The sequence below is a fragment of the Neophocaena asiaeorientalis genome, unplaced genomic scaffold, assembly GCF_003031525.2.
Source record: "Neophocaena asiaeorientalis asiaeorientalis breed wild unplaced genomic scaffold, Neophocaena_asiaeorientalis_V1.1 scaffold280, whole genome shotgun sequence".
In the NCBI taxonomy this organism is placed as follows: domain Eukaryota; kingdom Metazoa; phylum Chordata; class Mammalia; order Artiodactyla; family Phocoenidae; genus Neophocaena; species Neophocaena asiaeorientalis.
The window spans coordinates 5,512,684-5,538,135 of NW_020185321.1; the positions used below are offsets into that span (position 1 = coordinate 5,512,684).

The 25,452-nt window shown below is 48.8% G+C and overlaps 2 protein-coding genes across 2 annotated transcripts; one reads left to right on the plus strand and one right to left on the minus strand.

Annotated features, from left to right (window-relative positions):
* Nucleotides 1-13: 13 nt before the first annotated feature.
* On the minus strand, nucleotides 14-1,567 carry POLR2I (RNA polymerase II subunit I). Its single transcript, XM_024733999.1, has 6 exons — nucleotides 1,162-1,567; nucleotides 1,029-1,083; nucleotides 663-736; nucleotides 501-575; nucleotides 351-402; nucleotides 14-120 (listed from the first exon to the last, which is right to left on the minus strand). Exons 1-6 carry the CDS (start codon nucleotides 1,218-1,220, stop codon nucleotides 58-60), a joined length of 378 nt encoding a protein of 125 aa, XP_024589767.1. The 5' UTR covers nucleotides 1,221-1,567; the 3' UTR covers nucleotides 14-57.
* TBCB (tubulin folding cofactor B) lies at nucleotides 1,302-9,717 on the plus strand. Its single transcript, XM_024733937.1, is given in 8 exon segments — nucleotides 1,302-1,371; nucleotides 1,543-1,799; nucleotides 1,801-1,989; nucleotides 2,336-2,479; nucleotides 5,823-5,919; nucleotides 6,483-6,671; nucleotides 9,217-9,289; nucleotides 9,445-9,717. Coding segments are annotated over 7 exon segments (1,047 nt in total). The 5' UTR covers nucleotides 1,302-1,371; nucleotides 1,543-1,559; the 3' UTR covers nucleotides 9,560-9,717.
* Nucleotides 9,718-25,452: the final 15,735 nt, after the last annotated feature.

Genomic DNA, 25,452 nt, shown 5'->3' on the forward strand with positions numbered 1-25,452 from the left:
AAACAGAGGAAAGGCACGCATAGAACCCAGCATTTATTACACAAGGGGGAGAGTGGTTCACTCGGTCCAGCGGTGGCCGCAGTGTGGGGCTGTGCACACGTAATACAAGCGCATGGCATCCTGGCAGAAAGGATATATGGTTAGGAAGGGTCTGGATCCACAGGGCTGGGTACAACACGAACCTCCATCCAGAGAAGCCTCACCCCAAAAGAACAGACTCGGGGGCTTTCCCCACTACTTAAGGTCCAGCTCGAGATGCCTGGAAGGGCAGGATCTCCCCAATATTGGTATCCCCACCCCTGGGAAGGACCAGGCCCAGGTCACTCCGAAGCCTTGCTCTCACCACTCACCTCGGCCCGGGCACTGTGTGACTGGAAGAACACCGCCTCCTTGTGGCCGCACCTGAGGGGACAGTCAGCCACTCAGAGCCTGCCATACCCTTCCCTCCTCCCTTCTCCGTCCGGTGAGGATAAGCCACCTTCCCTCCCCTGCGCGCTCACTTTTGGCAAGGGTGGTCTTCGGTCCGCGGCAACGTGGGGTCCTGGGACACGTCAGCGATGATCTGGGTCAGTTCGCTGAGGGAATAAAGGGTGAATAAGTATGCTTAGACCGGGCGTCCCAAGCCAACAACCCCGTCTCCGAGCTCGGGCCCTGCCACTCACTCCACTTCGTGCGTGATTTTGTTGACGTAGATGCAGCTGTTGTCGGCTTCCTGCTGGTAATCACAATTCCGGCACTGCGAGAGGGCGAGAGTGGCGGGAAGGGGGTCACAGAGAGATCCCCGATGGGACTGGGAGGGCATGGCCTTCCCCCGAGGGGATGACTAGGGGATGGAGTCTTGAGGTTGGGATCATTGGGTGTAATCGAGAATCACCTCGCGGATGGGCAAGACGAGAAAGTCGGGTTCACTAGGGGGACAGTTGGGAGGGTAGACCAGGACGGGGCGGCACTGGGAGTAGGGCCGGGCCACGTTGGGAACCTGTGGGCCGGTCACGGAACACCGGGGCGCCCGGCTGGCTCGCGCTCACCGCGTACAGCAGAATGCGGTTCTCCTTGTCCTCCTTGGGGTAAAGCATGTTGTTACTGTGGGGAGGGGGGAGGTCTGAGGTCAGTACTGGGGCCACTACTTGCTCCCCTTCCACAGTGCTGGCCGGGTCTCACCATTCCTGGCAGAATCGAATACCCACGAAGCCCGGCTCGTAGGTCCCATCGGGTTCCATGGCGACTCTCTGCCCGCCTAGCCTTCAGCGCTTGCTCAGCCGCGCGACAGGTCGCGGGAAGGGTCAGATCTCTTAGCTTCGCCAAAAGAGGGGAGGAGCTGCGCACATGTAATGGCTTCCAGTGTCTTTGTGCTAGCTGATCTGAGCTGAGGTTTGATTAATTACTTGTTTCAATCTTTTGATATCCTAGAATATGGCTTGCAACTTCTGGGCCTTTCTTCCCCAGTTTACAGAATAGTGTGGTACGAGAACCGGGAAAAATGATGCGTCACGTAACCCGCAAAGTGCTGAGTGTAAACGGAGAGGCCTTGGCTCTTTGCAGGTTGAAGGCCAGTGCACATGCGCGACAGGGGTAGCTCTTGCCAGTCCTTCCTCTCGGCTTCAGCCTTCGCCCGCCAGGCCGTTTCCCGTGACGCTATTGGAAGAACTGTGCACCGTGAGAGGCTTCTCAGGATTGGCTGGGCCTACCCAGGACTTCTTCCAGGCGGTGGCGAAGAGACGCGGCGATTGGCGGACCCCCCTGGCAGGAGGGCGTGGATTGGCCAGGTCCGGGAGCAGGGGGAGGGGCTGATATCCCAGAAGCGGCGGCGGCGGCGGCTGCGGAGCCGGTGTGAGGCGGCTGACTGGGTTGTGGGACCCTGCAGGGCGCGGCGAGATGGAGGTGACGGGGTTGTCGGCGCCTACAGTGAACGTTTTCATCAGCAGCTCACTCAACAGTTTTCGCTCCCAGAAGCGGTACAGTCGCAGCCTCACCATAGCTGAGTTCAAGGTGTGGCCGTGGGGGCGGGGTCCTGACCAGCGCAGGGAAGGAGCCAGAGATAAGCCGAGGTTGCAGAGGTTCTGGACTGGACCTCAACGGGGCGGGGCCAGAGGGAACCTGAGGTTCCAGAGAATGGGTGCGGGGCCAGAGAAAAAAAGAGGTTTCAGGGAGTGGGGGCAAGATCAGAGGAGGTGGGGCCAGGGTTAACCAGGTGGGTCCCTAAATGGTAGGTCTCTTGGAGGAGCGAGGAATGGGTGATGGTTATTGATACAAAGGGCGGAGCCTCAGGGCAGAGAGTGGGGCCACTGACAGCCTTCCACCTCGTCCCCACCTCCCCATCTTGTTATCCCCACAGTGTAAACTACAGCTGGTTGTGGGCAGCCCTGCTTCTTGCATGGAATTGGAGCTGTATGGACCTGACGACAAGTTCTACAGCAAGCTGGATCAGGAGGATGCACTGCTGGGCTCTTACCCCGTAGATGACGGCTGTCGCATCCATGTGAGGCCTCCCTACCTGGGATCCCTCCCCTCCATTCATTTATTTATTCAATAGATGCTTGATGTGCTTTGCGCTGTGTGATAACCAAAATAGGCCCTAACCGCATGGAGCTCCCAGTCCAGCAGTGAGAGAGACAGACCCATCACCAGACATTGGCAGCCAGATTGGTCTGGACTGGGCTGAGAAAAGCCTAGGGGACTGGAGGCATCCAGAAGAGGTGCCTGACCCCACCTCGGGGTATCAGAAGGGACTTCCTGAAGTTAGGGATGCCTGAGTTGAGATCTGAAGGATGACCTAAGAGAAGAGGCGGGAGGGGCATTCCAGGCAGAGGGAACAGAGTGTGAGGTGGGTCAGGGTGAGCAAAGAGGCTCACATATTGGGAGAAGCCAGAACACAGAAGACCTCTGCATGCATCAGCTCACATCATCCTCTCTGTCCTCAGTCTTCCCCGCCCCCCCAAAACTCTGCAGACATCCTAGCATCCCAGGTGAACTTTGCATGTGCTATTCTCTATGCCTGAATGTTTCTTTTTTCTATGCCCACATGTCTCACTCCTTCCTTCCAGTCTTTACTTAAATGTCACCTTCCGGGTGTGAGGGCTTCATTGCCCTCAGTATAAAATTTAAACCTCCTCCCTTTCCCACTTTCTTTGATTTTTGTCCTTCTCACTAATCACCTGTGGCATACTATGTATTTTTCTCCAATACCTGGAGCAGTGCCTGGCACAGAGAGGATGCTCAGTGAAACATTGTTGAATGATGAGTTGAATGCATAAGATAATACTTGGAAAATGGCGTAATTAACCCTATTTTGTGGAAGAGAAAACTTAGTTTCAGTATGGAATTTACTTTCCTGAGGAGAGACATAGTTAGAATTTTTACCTCAGTCTGCATGGCTCCAGAAGTTAGTGTACCCAGAGAACTGGGTCTTTTTTGTCTCTTTCAATTATTCATAACTGTTCACTGAGCATCCACATTATGCCAGGGATATAGCTGTGAATCAAGTCTGAGAAGGTCTGTGTTTTAGCTCTGTCCAGTGAGTGCGGTAGGCGTTAGCTAAATATTCACAGGAACAAATGTAAAGGGTCAGTGAGATGAGGGCCATGCAGGAGGAGATCACAGAGCTGGGAGATCCTATACTGGGGAGCCTGACCCATCAATGAGATCCAGGAGGACTTCCTGGAGGAGGTGCTGCCTGAACAGAGACCTGAAGTTAACTGAAGAAGGGGAGAGCGTGCTTCAGGAGGAGGGCACAGCATGTGCAAACACTCTGAGGTGGGAGGGAGGAGAGTGGGGTACAGGGGCTGAAGAGTGACCTGTTTTGGTGGGAAGTGGAAGCCAGGGGAGGACTCTGAGCCAGGAGGGTCCTGGTCTGACTCAGGTGTTCACAGGCTCCCTCTGATTGCATGTGGGGAACAGACAGTGGAGGACAGAGGAGTAGGGAGACCAAGGAGGAGACTGCTTCCATAGTCCAGTTGAGGTTATGGGTCCTGGACCATTGTGGGAGCAGGTCGGGACTGTGCTGAGCCCATAGGACTGACTTTGGACTGACCTGGGCAGTTTCAGCCTTGGGATGCTGGTGGGTCAGGCAGGACAGTGGCGTCCTCAAACAGGAGGGTTTCACACATGGATTCAGGTATAGACAGGGTGCTGACTTCTGAGGCCATACAAGGAAAGTTTCCCAGAGGTGGAGCCTCTGGAGAATTTGTATTTTTTCTAAAATTTTTTTTCTGTTTATAAATATCACCCATATTTCTTTTTTTTTAATTAATTAATTTATTTTTGGCTGCGTTGGGTCTTTGTTGCCGCACGCGGCTTTCTGTAGTTATGGCGAGCAAGGGCTACGCTTTGTTGCAGTGAGCAGGCTTATTGTGGTGGTTTCTCTTGTTGCGGAGCACAGGCTCTAGGCGCGTGGGCTTCAGTAGTTGTGGCTCGTGTGCTCTAGAGCACAGGCTCAGTAGTTGTGGTGCACAGGCTTAGTTGCTCTGCGGCATGTGGGATCTTCCCGGACCAGGGCTCAAACCCGTTTCCCCTGCATTGGCAGGCAGATTCTTAACCACTGCGCCACCAGGGAAGCCCTCACCCATATTTCTTGCAACAACGAATGACAGCAACCTCAAACTTAGAAAAACCCCTGATATAGAAAGTGGAAATTCTTAGTGATCGTTAGCCAGAAATAAGGGCCGTTTCTGTTTTGCCCAGTGACTCAGGCCAAACGCTTTAGGGTGTTCCTCACCCCTGTCTTTCCCTCACACCCACATCTAATCTGTCCGCAGATCCATGGGCTCCACCCACAAAAATCTATCCAGAATCCAGATTCTCCTCCCTCACTGCCCCCACCCTGGCCCAGCCTCCATCCTCTCCCTCCTGGACCATCACACAAGCCGTCTCCCTGCTCCCATCCCTGTGCCCCTCCGTCTGCTTCCCACACTCAGCTGAGGGAGCGTGTAAACACCTGTGTCAGATCAGAGCCCTCCTGGCTGAGCCCTTCCCTGGCTGCGTCTCATTCTAGGTAAAAGCCAAAGTCTCCAGTGATCTGTTGTGTCTCCCACTCTCCCCCTGGCTCACTCCACTGCCGCCGTGCTGGCCCTGCTGTTTCTCAAAGGAGCTAAAGGCATTTCTACATCTGGGACTTTGTGCTTGTTCCTTCAGGCCTGTCTCAGACATCCCCTCCTTCCAGAAGCCTCTTTGTTGTATTTGTCTGCATAGAACCTTGTCGTCGTCGGGTGTTTAATACCCATCTCTGTGCATTTGTTTCTGGTTGGCCTCCCAGAAGAATGGGCACTCCTTGAGGGCAGGGATTGATCTATTTTTGTACCGTGTCCCTAGTACCCAGCACGGGGCCCAGCTGGGTGCCTTGGAGGAGCTCAGCAGGTGATGAGTGAATAAATGTTGGGGATGGTACAGAAGAGATGCACCAGGATCTGGAAGTTGGGGTCAGCCTAGGAGGGTCCCAGAGGTCCAGAGAGGATAGACACACTGCCCGGAGGGTTCATGAGCAAGGCCCGAGCTCTGCCCTTCGGTTCCAGTGTTCTGGAGCCATCAGTGATGTGGATGCCAGTATGTAGGGGTCATCTGGAAGCAGATGCAGCCTCCAGGGCCTTGGATGGATGGTAGAGAGGGAGATGGCCATTGTAGACACCTGCTCTCACCCCTTCGGCTGGGCTCAGGGCAGGCAAGAAGGCTGGGGTAAAGGTGAGGGTAGAGTAATGTGGTTTTTCCGAGACAGGAGAGACTTAAATCTACGGAACGCTCCAACGTGCAGCCACACTCGCCCCCCCGCAGCATCCCAGGCCTCTCTGCCCAGACCCTGATCCCCACTGACCTCCCTCTCCTCACTACAGGTCATTGACCACAGCGGTGCCCGTCTTGGGGAGTATGAGGACATGTCCAAGGTGGAGAAATACGAGATCTCACAAGAAGCCTACGACCAGAGGCAAAGTACGGGGTGCACAAGGAGGGGTGGGGGCTAGGGGAGGGGGTAGGGAGCAGAGAGGATAGACGGGGACACTGAGGGCGAGTCAGTGGTGTGGGCAGTGGGGCAGGCAAGGGTGTGTATGTGGGGTCGGATGGGGGGGCAGTCAGGGTCACACTGGGGGCACGGTGTAGGGGACAGAGCATGGTAGAATATGTGGAACCGACAGGACAATGGGGTGCGGGCATGTGGGGACAGGTGAGAATGTGTGGTGGGGAAGATGAAGGTTTCCGAGCCTGGGTGGAGGCAAGCATGATACTGAAGGGACGGGAGGATGGGGTACCGCGAAAGACTACAAGCAGGCACCTTCCCTTTAGTTTCGGGATTGTGGGGAGGCCCAGGGGTCCTGGAGAGAGGCCAGGGCTGTGGTGGGAGACTTGGGGGGCTTGGGTGACAGCCCTTCAACACCCAGCACGGAAGCGTTTCCCTCGGAGTGTTGGCCCCGTGCGGGTGGCAGATTATCTCATTAGGCCAGAGGTCTTCCAGATGGTCTCCCATGTCTGACCCTCACCCCCTACCCCACCCACAGACTCAGTCCGCTCCTTCCTGAAGCGCAACAAGCTAGGTCGATACAGTGAAGAAGAGCGGGCACAGCAGGAGGCCGAGAGCTCCCAGCGCCTTACTGAGGAGGCCCAGGCCGGTGCCATCCCCGTGGGCAGCCGCTGTGAGGTGCAGGCGCCTGGGCAGCCCCCTCGCCGGGGCACCGTCATGTATGTAGGTACGTGGCTCATCGAGGCCTCGTGTCCTGCCTTGAGGTGGGCAGTGCTGGGGACCCAGCCCTCAAGGGGATCTCAGTCCAGGAAGGGAGACGGACCCAGGGGCTAACTCTGACAGCCTGGTATGTTCACGGCAGGGAAGTGGGAAGCAGAGGCCATATGACCTGAATTGTGATGGAGGACGTGGAGGCCAGAGGGATCAATTCTGAGGTGAAAGCCTGGGGCACAGTGGTCAGAGCTGAGATGGGGAAACAGGCAGAATTATTAGGCCTGTGATAGGGGAAGCACAGACCGAAGTGATCAGGGCACACCCGGGCCATGGGCAAGGCTGGACTGTGCTGGGCCTCGGAGACAGGAGAGAGCAGTGTGGGGTTTTTTTGGGTTTTTTAATAACAGTCTTATTGAGATAAAACTTATATACCATAAAATTCACCCATTTAGGGAACTCCCTGTTGGTCCAGTGGTCAGGACTCCACACTATCACTGCCAAGGGCCCACATTCAGTCTCTGGTTGGGGAACTAAGATCCCCCTAGCTGCGCCACACGGCCAAAAAAAAAAATCACCCATTTAAAGAGTATCATTCATTAGCTTTTAGTTCACAGGAATCGTGCAACCATCACCAGAGTCAGTTTTACATTTTCATCACCCTAAAAGGAAACGCTATAACCATTAGCAGCTACTCCCCATTTCTGAAACCCCAGCGCCCCCAATCCACATAGCTGGCTACTAATCTATGTTATGTCTCTATAGACTTGCCTATTCTGGAAGTTTCATATAAATGGAGTCACATAATACGTGGTCTTTTGAGACTGGCTTCTTTCACTAGAACCATAATTTCAAGGATCATCCCTGTTGTAGTATGTGGCAGTATTTCATTTCTTTTTAGTACCAAATAATATTGCATTGTATGCAACACCACATTTTATTTATTCATTCATCAGTTGAAGAACATTTGGGTCCTTCCCACTTTTCGGCTATTACAAATAACGTTGCTTTGAGTATCCTTGTTTAAGTTTTTGTGCGGACATGTGTTTTTATTTCTTTGTACCTAGGAGTGGAATTGCTGGGTCACAGAGTAACTCTTTCACTTTTTGAGGAACTGCCACACCGTTTCCACAATGGCTGCACCATTTTACATTCCCACCAGCGATGAATGAGGGCTCCGGTTAATCCACGCCCTCATCAGCACTTACTATTACCTATCTTTTTGATTACAATCATTCTAATGGGTATGCAGTGGTAGAGCATTATGGGTTTGATTTGCATTTCTGTGATGGCCAATGATATTGAGCCTCTTTTCAGGTGCTTAACAGCCATTTGTAGATCTTCTTTAGAGAGAAGGCTTATTCAGACCTTTTGCCCAGTTTTTAATTGGGTGGTTTGTCTTTTTGTTATTGGTTGGTGTGTTAGGGCTGCCATATCAAAGTACCACACACCAGGTGGCTTAAGAAACAAATTTGTTTCTTACAGTTCTGGAAGCGGGAAGTCTAAGATTAAGGCTTTGGCAGGTTTGATTTCTTCTTAGGCCTCTCTCCTTGGCTTGCACATGGCCACCCTCTCTGTGTGTCCTCACGTGGTCTTTCCTCTGTGGGCTAGCACATCCCTGGAGTCTTTGTCCAGATAACCTCTTATGAGGATGTCAGTCAGCCTGGATTAGATCCCACCCTAACGGCCTTATTTTAACTTAGTTATCTCTTTAAAGGCCCTGTCTCCAGATACAGTCAGATTCTCAGCTACTGAGGGTTAGGGCTTCAACATGTGGACTTGGGGGGGACACAGTACAGCCCATAACAAGTTGTAAGAGTCCCTTATATATTCTAGATACAATTCCTTTATCAGATATATGATCTGCAAATATTTTCTCCCATTCTGTGGATTGGTTGTCTTTTTACAGTCTTGATAGTGTCCTTTGAAGCACAAACATTTTTGGTTTTTATGAAGTCCAATTTTTTTTTCTTTTTTTGCTTATGCATGTGGCATTATATGTAAGAGGTCAATGCCTAATAGAAGGTCACAAAGATTTAAACCTGTGTTTTCTTCTAAGGGTTTTATAGTGTTACATATTACATTTAGGTCTTTGACCCATTTTGAGTTAATTTTTGGTTATGGTGTGAGGTAGGAGTTCAACTTCATTCTCTTGCATGTGGATAGCTAGTTGACCCAATACGATTTGTTGGAAAGACTGTTCTCTCCTCATTGAACTGTCTTGGCACCCTTGTCAGAAATCATTTGGCCAGAAGCAGTGTGGGTTTTATGCTGAGCGAGACGGGCAGCTTTTGAGGAATTTGGGACAAGGCAGTGGTGCTGTTTCCCTTTGATTTTTACAGAGCCCCCTTTGACTGGGGGTGTTGAGTGAATGGGGGTCAGGGTAGGAACAGGGAGACCAGTGAAGGGGGCTACCATATTGATGTGGGCAGGAGGTGGTGGTTGTCCTGGGTGGTAGCAAAGAGTGGTTTTTGCCAGGACAGGCTTTATACTCAGTGGGCAGGTACGAATCTGGGGTGAGCTGCTTAAGGAGGTTTCATTGGGATTTCTCCCCTGGGCAGGACTCACAGATTTCAAGCCTGGCTACTGGATCGGTGTCCGCTATGATGAGCCGCTAGGGAAAAACGATGGCAGGTAGAGATCCCCCCTGTAGTGTCTGTGTGTGTGCCTGTGTGCGCGTATGTGTGCATTTATGTGTAAGTGCATACATGTACTACTGGGGGAGCCCAGCCATGCTGGCATCTGGAGTAGGAGCCCTCTGACACTGCCTTCCCCATCATGCCCCGCAGTGTGAATGGGAAACGCTACTTTGAATGCCAGGCCAAGTACGGCGCCTTCGTCAAGCCATCCGTTGTGACAGTGGGGGACTTCCCCGAGGAGGACTACGGTTTGGACGAGATGTGATGCCCAAGGAAGGGCACCCCCCTGCTCCAGCTAACTCACCTATTGCCCTTCCTTGTGTGTGTCCATGGCCCTTTCCCCATGACCCCATTTTTATTTTATTCACTTGACCCTCGCCATTGACTTTTGAGACACATGTATTAAATTTGCCGGAAACCTGGGAAGTGTTTGGAAGACTCAATGATTATGGGGGGGGCTGGGGACAGCTGGGGAGGGGAGGGGAGGGAGAGGGGATACCCCTTGTTTTTAAGGAATATGTATATACAACTCAAAACTTGTTCCTATTTCATTGGCCAGAATTCTGTCTCATGGCCACTTGTAGTTGCAAAGGTGGCTTGGGAAATGTAGTTTTTATACTGGGTGGCCATTTCCTTGCCAAATATCACAAGTTCCTCCAGCTACAGAAGCTGGGGAAAAGGGATATTGGGGTCAACAAGTAGTTCTACCACTGTCCCTGTGAGTGGGGGACCTGTTCACTTAATATTTAAAAGAAAAAAGAAATCTCAAGTCTTTAGAAGTAGCATGAGGCCCCTCACAGCATTGTAGAGCTGGGCAAAGAGGCCTGCGCCCTCAGGTGTGTGACGTGTGCATGCAGCCCAGGTGTTCTAGGGAGCCTGTTCCACCATGTGTATGTCTGCATGTGCAGTAACTCCTCATTAGCTCCTTGAAGGGATTCCTGATGGAATGACTATTCGGGAGATTCTACTTAATTGTTAAAATTACTTTATTATAGCTTCTGGAGAAGAAGTTGGCACTGGTGGGAGCAACCGCAGAAAGCAGAATAAGGTTGAAATGCTTGAGAGCTGAAGGGGTCCTTGGGGAAGCTGCTCACATGCACATACAGCCTGCTGCATACATCCTCTCATGCCCACTGTAAGGTACGTGGACCCACTCAGATACACAGAACATTCACACACCTGGACTCATACTCAAACACACCGGAAACACAGACACTAGAGGTCACATGTGCAGAAATACAGTCAGTGCACAAAGATTCTGTCCCCCACACACAGGGGAGTCACACACACAGGATACACTCAGATTCACATCAAACACCCATCTGGGATAGACATACACCTACACACGTGCACACACACACATCAGTGAAGTTGTCGATCTACAAAACAAAACTGGTTACTTTATAAAAGGACTCCAAGGCTTAGATCCCTTTCACATGAGGGAGTTGTCAGAGTGAGGAACATTAGAGGGGGTGTCCCCAAATTCTCAACCAGAATCTACCAGCCTTAGTTCAGCCAGAGCTCAGCAGAATTAGCTCAGCATTGAGGATCTGAGGCTCACTTTAAGATCAGGCCCAGTGTGCACCCCCATGTGATGAGGCCAAAGAATAAGGGCAGGAAGACGATCATGTGCTCTCCTGGACACAGTGATCACCCAAAGTCATACCTCCAAGCTCCCAGCAAGGGTTACAGCATCAGTGTATATGAGGATCTGTCAAGCTGCAGTGGAAGATCTAAGCACAGACTTCCAGGGTGTGCTTTAATGCCTTCCAGCTGTCAGCATGGAAGAAGCTGTACCCATCAGAACATGGGAAACATTAAAATTTTTGATGACAATGGAAGGGATCATGCTGGTAATTTCTAATTAGGAAACCTACACTTGCTGTGTGAAAGTCAACCACAGTTAGGGATTGGGGAGGCACATTTTACAGAATGACCTGGTGCTTAAGCTTTAAGGGGTCCAGAAAGGAAGGGGGACAGTAGTCAATGTGTTAAGGCAATACCAGCCGCTGTAACAAATATCCCCGTACACACACAGTCCAATGCAGAGTTTCTGGTTGATTGACAGCAATCTCCATGATTCACACACCCAGACCATACTGGGGCTCCATCATCTTCATGTGCTTGGAATTAGCTGCTTCCAGGTGGCAAATAGGAGAAGACAGTGTGGGGACGTTTCACCATTTTCTTTAAAAACATGTCCTACATGTTCCATTTCTGCTCATATTGTATTGATGAGTACGTGTCAGTCATGCAGCCACCCTAGATGCAGAGTGGGCTTTGGAACATACTCCTGGGCTGAGCAGCTCCCTCCCAGCCACTACTATGAAAATGGACCGTGGGTTTTGGCGGCTCCAGCATTGACCACCCTTTACCAGGTCCCCAGATCCATAACCTCAGGGGAAGCGGCAGGAAAGGGCCATGGGATCCACCAGGCCCATTAAATCCTCCTGTCCCCCCACCAGCTGCCCGTGCCTGACCTGCACCATCCACCACCCTGCCCTTAATCCTCAGGTCAGTGCAGATGGAAGACACTGAATGTCCAGCACTCTTTCCCCACATTTTTTGAGTCCTCCCAATCCCCACTGTATGTCAGGCTTGATGCTGGAAACACACTCATGAAATGAACACAGTACTGGCTTGGGAGTTGAAGGCAGACAAACAGATAATTACCAAACATTTCCTCTTTTTTATCTTTTTTTTTTTTTGACTGTGATATTTCATTATGAATAAGGTTGCTGGCAGTAGGGGAAGGGAGAATAAAATCACTAAATTTGCCAGGTGGTGCTGGTATGAGGGAAGGGATGGGATGGAGGAGACTTGAATAGGAGTCATGTGAACAAAAGGGGACTGGGCTTTGTAGGCTTGAAGTAATCCCTTCCGTGATTCATGCTGATCAGAAACTTGATCCCAGTGCTAAATTTAGGCTGAATACCTTTGTCCTGGAACTGAGCTAAATTGCTAACTGAATATGCTAATAGCCCACTTGAGTTCATTCGTGTACCAGTTACAAACTCGGGATAATTCAGTAGGTTAACAGGTGGTGCAACCTTAGGAATAGCTAGACAGCCTAGGTTCAAACCCCAGCTGTGTCACCAGCTGGGCACTGGACAAGTCCTTCTCCCTGGGTTTCAGCCTCATTTCTTTCCGTTGCGGAGCACAGGCTCCGGACGCGCAGGCTCAGCAGCCATGGCTCACGGGCCCAGCCGCTCCGCGGCATGTGGGATCTTCCCAGACCGGAGCACGAACCCATGTCCCCTGCATCGGCAGGCGGACTCTCAACCACTGCGCCACCAGGGAAGCCCTCAGCCTCATTTCTTAATTGAAGCCGATAATAGTACCTACCAAACGATTTTGTGAGCATTAAATGAGCTAGCACATGTAAAGCACTTAAATTCAGAGCCAGGCACGCAGGTAAGTGCTGTATAAGCCATAGGAATAAAAATGCTTATATACAGTCAACAGTTACAATGCTGGCTTCATTTAATCCTCACAGTGGGCCCTGTCCCCAATTTCTTCACCGTTTTCACCTCCCCACCCCATCTTTCCTGGCCCAATTCTGGGGTCACGCTCCCCGAAAGGGGTTCCCAGGACAGCGCCCGCCTCCCAAGTCCCTGCAGGCTTTGCAACCCTAATCTCTGTACTATCCCAGACTCGGGCAATAACCTCTCAGTCGCCACGTGGGAGCAGCAGCGCACTGCTCCGCGCACCGTGCGCGCGGTGCATTGTGGGATGTAGTCTCGCTGGCATTGACAGGTGTCTCCCAACCTAACACGCAAACTACATTTCCCAGAAAAGCATGCGACACCCTCGGCCTAACCTTGCTCACGTCTGGAAGCGGAGGTCTTGCTCCCGCCCTGCGGCGCGGGGAATTGTGGGGTTTGGCTCCCTCGCGGAGGACGGGGCTGCGCAGGTGCGGGAGGCCTGCCGAACCGGCCATGGTTTAATCAGTGAGCGAGAACAAATGTCTTCCCTCCCGCTTTCCCGCATCTCACCGGTCACTCTCCAGGGTCTCGGTTAACTCTCAAGCTGGGTCAAGGAGCGCCCACCTTAAAGGAAAAAATATCCCTTTTCCCCTCTTACCTGTCACCCAACTTCAGTAATTGTCAGCATTTGGCCAATCATGTTCAGTTTTTCAGACCTCCCCCTATTTCTCCCGTAATTAAATCTCAGCCAGCAGAGACTTCCCTGGTGGTCCAGCGGGTAAGACTCCGCTGCCACTACAGGGGGCCCGGGTTCGATCCCTGGTTGGGGAACTAGATCCCGTAAGCATGCCATAACTAAAAGATCTCGCATGTGGCAACTGCAACCCAGTGCAGCCTAAATAAACAATTAATTAATAATTTTAAAAATCTCAGGTAACATATCACCTCATCCAGAAATGTGTTTCTATACGTCTCTAAAAGGTATGAGGTCTTTGTCACACCTAATTGCAATAATTCTTTAATATGATTTAATATATGGTCAGTGTTATATTATTATATATGAAACAAAGTCCCCATTTGTTTCATAAACGTCTTTTTACTGTTGGCTTGTTCAAATCAGAATCCAAGTAGGGTTCAGGCAGTGCATTTGGCTGATAGAGCTCTAAGTCTTCTATTCTACAACTTCCCTGTGGGATCTCCCACTGTCTGATTTGGCTGGTTGTACCCCCCTGTTGTCCTTTAATATATCCCTCTATCCCTGTGTATTCTACAAACTGGTAGATCCAAAAGCTGGGTCAGATCCAGGTTCAATTTTAGGATAAATGTACTTTATGGGTGGTGTTGAGTTTTCGCATCAGGAGGCACATACCATCAGGTTCTCTCTCTTTCTGTGATGTTAAGATCCAATGTTGGATTTTGTGTTGTCGGCCTGATCCATCCCTTTTAAAACCACAGCCAAACTTCAGAAAAGAGGTGTCTACATGGCCCTTACTGCAACCCTCTCCTAACTCCACAAAAACTAAACTCTTTCTATTGCTAAAGCCCTTCCTTGGGACTTCCCTGATGGCGCAGTGGTTAAGAATCTGCCTGGCAATGCAGGGGACACGGATTTGAGCCCTGATCTGGGAAGATTCCACATTCCACGGAGCAACTAAGCCATGCGCCACAGCTACTGAGCGTATGTGCCACAACTACTGAAGCCTGTGTGCCTTAGAGCCCATGCTCCACAACAAAAGAAGCCGCCACAGTGAGAAGCCTGCGCACCGCAACAAAGAGTAGCCCCTGCTCACCACAATTAGAGAAAAGCCTGCACGCAGCAATGAAGACCCAACACAGCCATAAGTAAATAAATAAATTTTTAAATAAGTAAAAAATAAAGCCCTTCCTTGTTGCTAAACTCAAGAGGCAGCTCTTTACTTCAACTTACTGGTCCTGCAATGACAGCTGACATTTAGATCTATGGTTCTCAAGCTTTTGTGTCTCAGGACTTCTTTACATTCTTAAAAATCGTTGAGGCCTCAAAGAGCTTTTGTTGGGCTTCCCTGGTGGCGCAGTGGTTGAGAATCTGCCTGCCAATGCAGGGGACACGGGTTCGAGCCCTGGTCTGGTAAAATCCCACATGCCGCGGCGGAGCAACTGGGCCCGTGAGCCACAACTACTGAGCCTGCGTGTCTGGAGCTTGTGCTCCGCAACAAGAGAGGTCTCGACAGTGAGAGGCCCGCGCACGGCGATGAAGAGTGGCCCCCGCTCGCCGCAACTAGAGAAAGCCCACACACAGAAACGAAGACCCAACACAGCCAAAAATAAATAAATAAATAAATTTTTTTAAAAAAAAGAGCTTTTGTTTATGAGGTTTATATCTGTAGCTATTTACCGCTTTGGAAATTAAAATGTTTAAACATTCATTTTAAAAGTAATAAACGATTACATGTTAACTATTAATTTTTTATAAAAAGTAACTTTTGAAAAAACTAGCAAGAAGAGTGGCATGGTTTTACATTTTGAAAATCTTTTTTAGGGAATTCCCTGGTGGTCCAGTGGTTTGCACTCCATGCTTTCACCGCTGAGGGCCAGGTGGGGGAACAAAGATCCAGCAAGCCGCGCAGAGTCAAACAAACAAAAACTTTTTAACGTCAGGCTTAAGAGAAGATAGCTGGATTCTCCTATCTGCTTTTGCATGCAAACTATTAAATATTATCATATAACCTCTGAAAACTCCTCTGTACACTCGTGAAAGAATTCGAGTGGAAAAGGAAAAGGAAAAAAAGTATATTAGTATATAATAATAATAGTATTATTATGAAAGTAGTTTTAACTTCAAAGACCCCCTGAAAAGGTCTCAAGGACACCCAGGTGTACCCAGTGTCTGAAATATCTAAACATTCCCCGTGACAATCCTGTTTTCTGGCTTCCGCACTGGGGTATCTGACAACACAGAGCCCACTTCTCTACTGGATCTGCCATACCTGTCAGGACCTAACTGGGACACAGAAACCACTCCTATGCGAAAAAACAGGGACATTAACACATGGAGATGGTTATACAGCCGTTGGAGGAGCTGAGGGGCCAAACAGGAGCCAGTAAACCGATGGGAAATTAGCTCAGCAGGAAGTTGCTAGAGCTCCTCCCTCTTTCTGGTCTCCTGCCCACATTTCCCATTGGCAGTACCCCAGGTGCGTCTAGATGAAGGGGAGACTGGGAACTGTGGCCTGGAACAGAAAGGGGAGGTCAAGGAACAGATGGGATATATACAGCCCAGAGCACCACAGCATGGTACCCCCTCTGCACCAGGGTTCCCACCATGGCTTGTTGTTTGACACCCGACCCTGCTTACTGATTTACATGACATGTCTGGCTGCTTTAGGATTAGAGTTTTAGAGGTTAAATTTGTGATCGCTGGGACTTCCCTGGTGGTCCAGTGGTTAAGACTCCGCACTTCCAATGTAGGGAGCGCAGGTTCCTTCCCTGGTCGGGGCCAACAAGATCCCCCGGGCAGTGCAGCCAAAACATTAAAAAAAAATTTTTTTGTAATCCTTGTTGTGATTGTTTTATTTATTTATTTTTATTGGAGTAAAATTGCTTTAAAATGTTGTGCTAGTTTCTGCTGTACAATGAAGTGAATCATCTATATGTATGCCTATATCCCCTCCCTCTTGGACCTCCCTCCCCCCTTTCCCCCCCTCCCCTCTAGGTCATCACAGAGCACGAGCTGAGCTCCCTGTGCTATACAGCAGGTTCCCACTAGCTATCTATTTTACACATGGTAGTATATTTATGTCAAACCTAATCTCCCAGTTCGTCCCACCCTACCCTTCCCCCCACCACCATGTCCACACGTCTGTTCTCTATGTCTGCATCTCTATTCCTGCCCTACAAATAAGTTCATCTGTACCATTTTTCTAGATTCCACATATATGCGTTAATATACGATATTTGTTTTTCTCTTTCTGGCTTACTTCATTCTGTATGACAGACTCTAAGTCCATCCAGGTCTCTACAAACGACCCAATTTCATTCCTTTTTATGGCTGAGTAATATTCCATTGTATATATGTACCACATCTTCTTTATTGATTCATCTATCGTTGGACTTTTAGGTTGTTTCCATGTCCTGGATATTGTAAATAGTGCTGCAATGAACATTGAGGTACCTGTGTCCTTTTGCATTATGGGTGGTGGTTTTAAAATATGTCCACAACGCACCCAAAACTAACATAATATTGTACATCAACTCAGTTAAAAAAAGAGAACATAAACAAATAAATAAATAAAAGATAAAGTATTTCCACAAATTCTTTGACACTTCTCTAAGAGCCCTCGCATTGTGTATGGGTTGGACTTAGTGCCTTTCTTCTAAGGAATAGAACATAACAGAAGTAATGGTGTGGGACTTCTAAGATCAGGTCATAAAAAGCATTGTATCTTCATCCTGCTCTCTCTCTGGGATCACTGGCTCTGCAAGAAGGCAGCTTTCCATATGTGATAAAACTCAAGCATCCCTATAGATGAGAAACTGAGTCCTGCCACAAGTCAGCAAGGAACTGACTGAGAACTCCTGCCAGCAGCCCTGTGCATAGACCAGGAGTAGGCCAATAGGAATAGGGAACTCTTGAGTTCCTGACCCATAGAAAATGTGAGATAATAAATATTGTTTTAAACTATTAAATTTTGGTTTTAATTTGTTAGCAGCAATAACTACCTAATGCATCTGTGTTCCAGTTATCTGTAACTACATTAAATGGGTTTTTTTGTTTTTGTTTTTTTTGTTCTTTTGCTGTACGCGGGCCTCTCACTGTTGTGGCCTCTCCCGTTGAGGAGCACAGGCTCCGGACGCGCAGGCTCAGCGGCCATGGCTCACGGGCCCAGCCGCTCCGCGGCATGTGGGGTCTTCCCGGACCAGGGCACGAACCTGCGTCCCTTGCATTGGCAGGCGGACTCTCAACCATTGCGCCACCAGGGAAGCCCACTGCATTAAATTTTATCTAAACTTCAGCAAGTTAAAACAGCCACTTTATTTTTCCTGTTTTGTAGATCAGGAATTTGGGATGAGCTTGGCTTGAGATCCCTCCTGTGTTTGAATCAGAAGTTGGCTGGGGCTGGAGTCATCTCAAGGCTTGACCAGGCAGGATTTCCAAAGTGACTCAGCAACTTGGCTGCCAGTGACACTGGCTATTGGCTGGGAGCTGAGTGGGGACGATAAATAGAGCACATCACATGTTCTTTCCATAATGGCTGTCCCAGGGTAGTTGGACTTTTTACATGATAGCTGGCTTCTCCAAAGCAAGTGTTCTAGGAGAACCAGGCAAAAACTGCATGGCCTTTTCTGATCCAGCCTCAGAAGTCACATAGTATCACTTGTGCCGCTGTCTATTGGTCAAAGTTATTACAAACACACCCAAATTCAAGAGGAGGCCACATAGACTTTAATTCTTTTCTTTTAATATTTATTTGGCTGCGCCGGGTCTCAGTTGCTGCACGCAGGATCTTCGTTGCAGTGTGCAGAATCTCTAGTTGCGGCATGCGGCATCTAGTTCCCTAACCAGGGATTGAACCTGGGCCCCTGCATTGGGAGCGTGGAGTCTTAACCACTGGACACTAGGAAGTCCCCCTACATCTGAATTCTTGCTACAAGGAATGTCAAAGCCCTGGTCGTCGTTTTTCAAACAGTCCCACCTTGCTGTAAAGAACATTCTTTAAAACATTGGGTCCTTCTCTGTCCTCATTCTACACATTCTCCTCTGATCTATTCTGGTAACTTTAATCACCATCTACATGCAATTCCCAGCCCTATCTCCAGCCCAGACCCTTTCCTGATGTACACATTGGTTGTCAACCGGATAGCTTCCTGCTCCTGTCTTAGATATGGCTTAAAGACCAAGCTGTGCCTGTTTAAATCCTGAGCCACAGAATCATGAAAAGTAATAAAAATCATTGTTCCTTTAGGCTACTAATTTTGGTATGGTTTGTTATGGAACAAAAGCTAACCGATACAGGATTAAGGAAATGTTTTCTGGGTTTGCGGAAGAAGGAATAACATGTTTTTCACAATATAAAAACAATCACAATACCAGCACAGGGCCTGGAATATGTATTCATTCACCCATCAATCCACTCACTCATTCAACAGATATTTATTGAGATCCTGCCACGTGCCAGGCACCTTTCTGGGTTCTGTGGCTACAGCAGTGACCAAAACAGACAAAACTCCTGTCTTCATGGAGCTTACATAATTTAAAGTGTGGTTTCAGTGTAAGAACAATCTATTGGGTAATATAAAAGAATCATTGGCCAGACTGGAGAATGTAAGAATTTATAATAGAATAGAAGCATCATGTCATACCAATTGGGTTGATCCCTCACCGTTTGAGGGAAAAATATCATTTAGGTATTTTATTTGGTGGTGGTGGGAATTACACCATGAAAAGCTAAAGATTTTCACCAGCAAATAGTAAATGACCTCTGTATGAGGAAAGACTTTCGGAACTTCAGTATAGTGGGGGAACAAACCACCAAGTAAAAGATAGATGAATTTGACTGTATAAAAAGCCGAATGTTTTATATGTCTAAAAAAGGCATGGCTGGGCTTCCCTGGTGGCACAGTGGTTAAGAATCCGCCTGCCAGTGCAGGGGACACGGGTTCGAGCCCTGGTCCAGGAAGATCCCACAGGCCACGGAGCAGCTAAGCCTGTGCGCCGCAACTACTGAGCCCATGTGCCACAACTACTGAAGCCCGTGCGTCTAGAGCCTGTGCTCCGCAACTAGAGAAGCCACCACAGTGAGAAGCCCGTGCACCCCAACGAAAAGTAGCCCCTGCTCGCCGCAACTAGAGAAAAGCCCATGCGCTGCAATGAAGACCCAGTGCAGCCAAAAATAAAATAAAAATTAAATTAATTAAAAAAAAAAGATAAAGGATATAAATTTTTTTTAAAAGGCATGGCCAACATTGAAGTAAATATGCATTAGAGAAGTATATTTGCAACAAAAAATGATAGAAATGTGATTAACACCCTTAAGGAGTGAAGATATTAATAAAGTAATGTGAAATTAACATGAAAAGCTAATAAATAAAAATGAGCATAGAATAGGAAGACAATTTATAGAAGAAATCTTAATGGCCAACTAAATATGAAAGCCAAGTTTACCCCCACTAGTATTTGAAAAATGTCACTTAAAATACTGAGATAACTCCTTTTGTCTCATATCAGCAAAGATGTTTAAATTTTGGTTTCTCAAAGCTGAGGACCGTTCAGGGCAACAAGGGACCCATCTGCCATGGTTGAGATATGAATGGCAACCACCTTTCTGGAGAATGACTGTGTAGCCTGAGTCCAAAGCCTGAAAATGTGGACATCTGTTGACCCATCATTAATGTTTCTAGGAATTTGGCCCCTGGAAATAATCAGGGAAGTGGGTAAGGTCTTGTGAAAGTATTGTCATGGCACTTTTTTTTTTGTATTATTATAACAAGAAAAAACAAAGCAAAAAAAAGCTTCACAAATTTCCGAGGAGATGTTAATGAATACTCAAAGATAAAAGGGTTCCTTGATAAAAGAAATGTGGGCTTTGCTGGCTTGAACAAAGTTAGATGAGCTGCTTCGTTGCAGGAATTTTCATTAACATGCTAGAGTCCATGATAACTCTACAAGAGGGAATCTCCTAGGCATCATTTTCTGAATTTGTTTGGTCATGGAGCCTGTATCAGATAGCTATTGCTATGTGACAAACCACACCAAAACTTAGTGGCTCAAAAATATAGTCTTTGGGCTTCCCTGGTTGCACAGTGGCTAGGAATCCGCCTGCCAATGCAGGGGACATGGGTTCGAGCCCTGGCCTGGGAAGATCCCACATTCCACGGAGCAACTAAGCCTGTGAGCCACAACTACTGAGCCTGCAAGCCACAACTACTAAGCCCACATGCCATGATTACTGAAGCCCACGCGCCTAGAGCCCACGCTCCACAACGAAGAGCAGCCCCGCTTGCCGCAGCTAGAGAAAGCCCACACACAGCAAGGAAGACCCAATGCAGGCAAAAATAAATTAAATAAATAATCATTTATTATTCTCACAAGTCTATGGATTAGGGACTTCCCTGGTGGTCCAGTGGTAAAGAATCTGCCTTGCAATGCAGGGGACACAAGTTTGATCCCTGGTCGGGGAACTAAGATCCGACATCCCAGAGTGCAACTAAGCCAGCGTGCCACAACTACTGAGCTCATGCGCCACAACTAGAGAGAAGCCTGCGCACCTCAATGAAGATCCCACGTGCCACAGCTAAGACCCAACACAGCCAAAAATAAATAAATAAATATTAATGAAAGAAAACATTGCATTAAAAAAAAAAGTGTATGGATTAGCTGGATGGTTCTGCTGATCTGGACCAGGCTTGGCTGATCTTGGTTGGGCTTACTTTTGCATCTGTCATTTGCTAGAGGGTCAACTCGGCCCTGGACAGTTATGATGGCATTGTCTGAGAGCACGCAGGGAGAGAGAGAAAAGAACATAAGGCCCCTTGAGGCCTGGGCTGGGAAGTATTACACTGTCCTTCCACCTCATTCTGTTGGTTAATGACAAGGCCAATCTGGCTTCAAAGAGTTAGGAAATAGACTCTACCCCTTGATGTGAGAAACTGCAAAGTCAGATTGTACAGAGCAAGGATACATGGAGGGGTGGAAGATAGAGCTATTTTTGCAATCAGTCTACCACAGAGCTCTTTCTTCATGGAGTGTATTAGTTAAAGTAAATAAGGCTAGCTGCTGTTAACTGAAGATCCCCCCTGCCCCCCAAATTCAGTGGCTTAATAAATCTTTCTTCTTAATTTTTTTTTTTTGGCTGCACCACATGGCTTGTGGGATCTCAGTTCCCTGACCAGAGATCAAACCCTGGCCCTCGGCAGTGAAAGCATGGAATCCTAACCACTGGACTGCCAGGGAATTCCCCATTAATAAATCTATTTTTTAAATTCACACCATAGTCCAATGCAAGTCAGTGGGGTCATTCTGCTCCACAGAGTCTTTCAGAGACCCAGGCTCCTTCCATCTTGGGCTTTGCTTACCTCTAGGTCCCCAGAGTCCCCTCTGCTGAGCTAATTTTATGCGCCAACTCAACTGAGGTGCAGGGTGTCCAGGTTTTCGTTTGGCTAAACTTTATTTCTGGGTGTGTCTGTGAGGGTGTTTCCAGATGAGATTAGCATTTGAATTGGTAGACTAAGCAAAGCAGATTGCCCACCCTAAGGTGGGAAACATCATCCAATCCTTTGAGGGCCTGAATAGAAAAAAAGACTCAGAAAGTGTTACTGAACCAAACTGATCCGCTCACCCCACACACAGCAAAGACAGTCTATTGACTCCAAGTTATGGAGAATGAAAGTACAGCATTCATTTATTGCAGGGCCAAGCAAGGAGAATGGGTAGGTCATGCACAACAGACACGAACTCCTTCAGGAAAGTGTTTTTTTTTTTTTTTTTTTTTTAGTGGGATCTTCCCGGACTGGGGCACGAACCTGTGTCCCCTGCATCGGCAGGCAGACTCTCAACCACTGCGCCACCGGGGAAGCCCCAGGAAAGTGTTTTTAAAGACAAAGTGAGGGAGAGGGTTACCAGGTAGGTGATCAGCTTGTGCACAGTTCTCTGATTGGTGGGTGGTGAGGTAACCACAAGAGATCACAGGGGTCAGCATTATCAATTATTATTATTATTATTATTATCAATTCTCAGGCTCCATCCAGTCTGAGAAGTACATGGTCACGGTCATCATGCAGTTAGCTTCTTCCACCACCTGATGAGTGTAGCATTTGCAAAACAACTGAAGGATATGGCCCAGGATATTATCTATAGCCCTTGAGGAGGAACTAAAGGTCCTTGACTTTGTTTTATGGCTAAACTATTATTATTTTGTCTTGCTTGATTGTTTTCCTTTGTTTCTGCATTTTCTCACTTCTCTGATTAAGTTTGCTCTTTGGAACTCGGGGAAGGCCTAGGAGGCTAAAGCTTTTCTGCAAACATGAGGCAGGGGACACGGGTGAGGGGAAGGTGTCTGTCCCCAGGAAGGCCACACAAGATCCTGCTCAGTTTCAGAAGGAATAATTCATTTCCGCGTGACCACTGAGCTGGAATATCAGATTTCTCCTCTTCTCCTGCACTCAGACTGGGACTTACACCATTGGCTCCCCTGGTTCTCCAGTCTTCAGACTTGTACCAGGACTTAGACCATTGGCTTTCCTGGGCCTCCAGCTTGCAGAGAGCAGATCATGTGACTTCTCAGCCTCCATAATCATTCATGAGCCATTTCCTTATAATAAATCTTTTTCTTCCTCTCTCTCTCTCTATATCCTATTGGTTCTGCTTGTCTGGAAAACCCTGACTAATACACTGGTGAAGGGAGGATAGTGAAAGGACAGTAAACTGGAGTAGACATCACAGAACTATTTGGCATCAACCATGCTTGGGTTCAAACTGGCTCTGCCATCCCCTCAGGCAAAGGACTCTACTTCTCTGAACCTCCACTTCCTTTCATGTTAGTTCCTTTCTCAGAGGGTTGTGAGAGGCCTTGAAAGACATGCCTGTAATGCAGTTACTCCAGCCTGGTCCCATCAAACCCTCAGGAGGCATTAGCTAGGATAGTTATGACTATTTTGAGTTTATTAATTGGTGGCGGCATTATAACATTAACATCGTTGAGGCAGAAAATTGTGAGAATTAAAAGCATAAGCTACAGGACTTCCCTGGCAGTCAAGTGGTTAAGACTCTGCACTTCCAGTGCTTCCACTGCAGGGGGCGTGAGTTCAATCCCTGGTCAGGGAACTAAGATCCTACACGCCCGCCATGTGTCACGGTCTTAACCACTGGACTGCCAGGGAAGTCCCTAAACTGTACACTGTGTTAGCAGGTGATACATGGTTAGAGCAGTGTCAGGTGGGATGAGGAGTGTGGGGTTAAAGCGGAGATCTGAGAGCACCCTCCTGAGATCACTAGGTGTGTAGTCTTGAGGCAGTAAGAGGTAAGACGCTAAGGAGGGGCTAGAGAGGGCCTTGGTAATGGAGTATCGGCCCCCAAGTGTGACCAGAGAGGGGCTCTTTGGATATTCCTGCATTTGCAGAGCCTCCTCGTCTATGTCTTTTCTTCGTTCAACTGGGAACATCCAGGTCAAGCTGCCAGTAGGACTTCTCTCTCTCTCTCTCTCTCTTTCTTTTTTTTTGCGGTACGCGGGCCTCTCACTGTGGTGGCCTCTCCTGTTGCGGAGCACAGGCTCCGGATGCACAGGCTCAGTGGCCATGGCTCACGGGCCCAGCATGCAGCTCTGCGGCATGCGGGATCCTCCCGGACCGGGGCACGAACCCGCGTTCCCTGCATCGACAGGCGGACTCTCAACCACTGCGCCACCAGGGAAGCCTCACTTTCTTAAGGGGGAGGAGATGAGGGCAGAGAGGTGACAGGGCAGATCACTAGGGACTTGGTGGCCTTGTGAGGATTTTGACTCTTACTGTGGTGAGATGCAGCCAAGGGAGGGCTCAGCCAGTAGGTTTCTGATCTGCCTCAGGTGTTCACAGACTCCCTCTGGCTGCGGTTAGGGAAAAGCCTGGGAGGGCAGGCTCAGGAACTGGGGGATCAGGAAGGAGGCTGCTTTTACTGTCCAGGCAGGAGAGAGTGGGGACTGGGCCAGGTTGGGGGCAGCGGAAGGGGAGGAGAGTTTAGATTCTGTAGGTAGAGTCACCAAGGTTTGCTGACAGTTGGAGTGGGTCTGAAACAGAGGTCAAGGATGGACCTAGGGTATTTGGTCTCAGTCACTGGAAGGATAGAGGTGCCATTAACCTAGATGGGGAAGGTGGGGAGGGAGCAGGTTTGGGGGGAAGGTCAGGAGCTCAGTTTAAGATGTGTCAAGCTTGAGACATCTCTAAGACCCCCATGGAGATATTGAGTAGGATGCAGGATGTAGGATCCTGAAGATAGAACTATCTGGGCTGAAGATAGAAACTTGGGTGTTGATAGCCTAGAGATGGATTTCTTTTTTTTTGGCTGCACCGCACACCTTGGGGGATTCTAGTTCCCCACCAGGGATTGAACCCGTGCCCTTGGCAGTGAAAGCTTGGAGTCCTAACCACTGGACCGCCAGGGAATTGCCTAGAGATAGAATTTTAGCCATGCATGTGAGGGAGATCCATGATGGCATGAGTAAACTAGAGAGAAGGACTAAGATTTAGAGCTGGCCAGGGTTAAGAGGTCAGGGAGCCAGACCTAGATGACAATATGATTGTAATTGGCAGTGAGTGCTATGAGAAAGTATGTTACAAGCATGTAACTGCAAGCTTCAGTTTCAGTCTCAGGTTCAGACAGGGAGGGCTTCCTGGAAGAGGTGACTCCTGAACTGACACCAAAACCTGAGTGGCTAAAAAACCAGGCAAAAAAGGCAGAAAGAGTGTTCCAGATAGAGGGGACAGCCCATGCAAAGGCCTGTCAGCAAGTGAGCCCCAGAGAGGGCAGAGAAGGAAGCTACTCAGACTGGCAGGGAGGGGTGTGGTCAGAAGGGAATCCCGATTAGTCATCACCAAAAGTTTTTGGCAACAGCCAAGCCCAGGTTCAGACCTGGTCCTGCCACCCTCTGTGACCTCAGGCAAGTGACCCTGCCTTCAGAGATTCCATTTTCTCTCCTGTTAGTTCCTGCCTCATAGATAAGGCTTATGTGGCAGCCCCAGCAAGCCTTCAGGAAGCATAGCTGTGACTGGGGTTTTGTCTGTTGCG

Excerpts from the sequence above, each read along its gene's own strand:
- POLR2I (XM_024733999.1), bottom strand. The coding sequence starts at position 1,220 with ATGGAACCCGATGGGACCTACGAGCCGGGCTTCGTGGGTATTCGATTC. Across the intron at positions 1,084-1,161 it reads ATTCGATTCTGCCAGGAATG|TAACAACATGCTTTACCCCA; the intron begins GTGAGACCCGGC and ends CCCTCCCCACAG. Across the intron at positions 737-1,028 it reads ACCGCATTCTGCTGTACGCG|TGCCGGAATTGTGATTACCA; the intron begins GTGAGCGCGAGC and ends GCCCTCTCGCAG.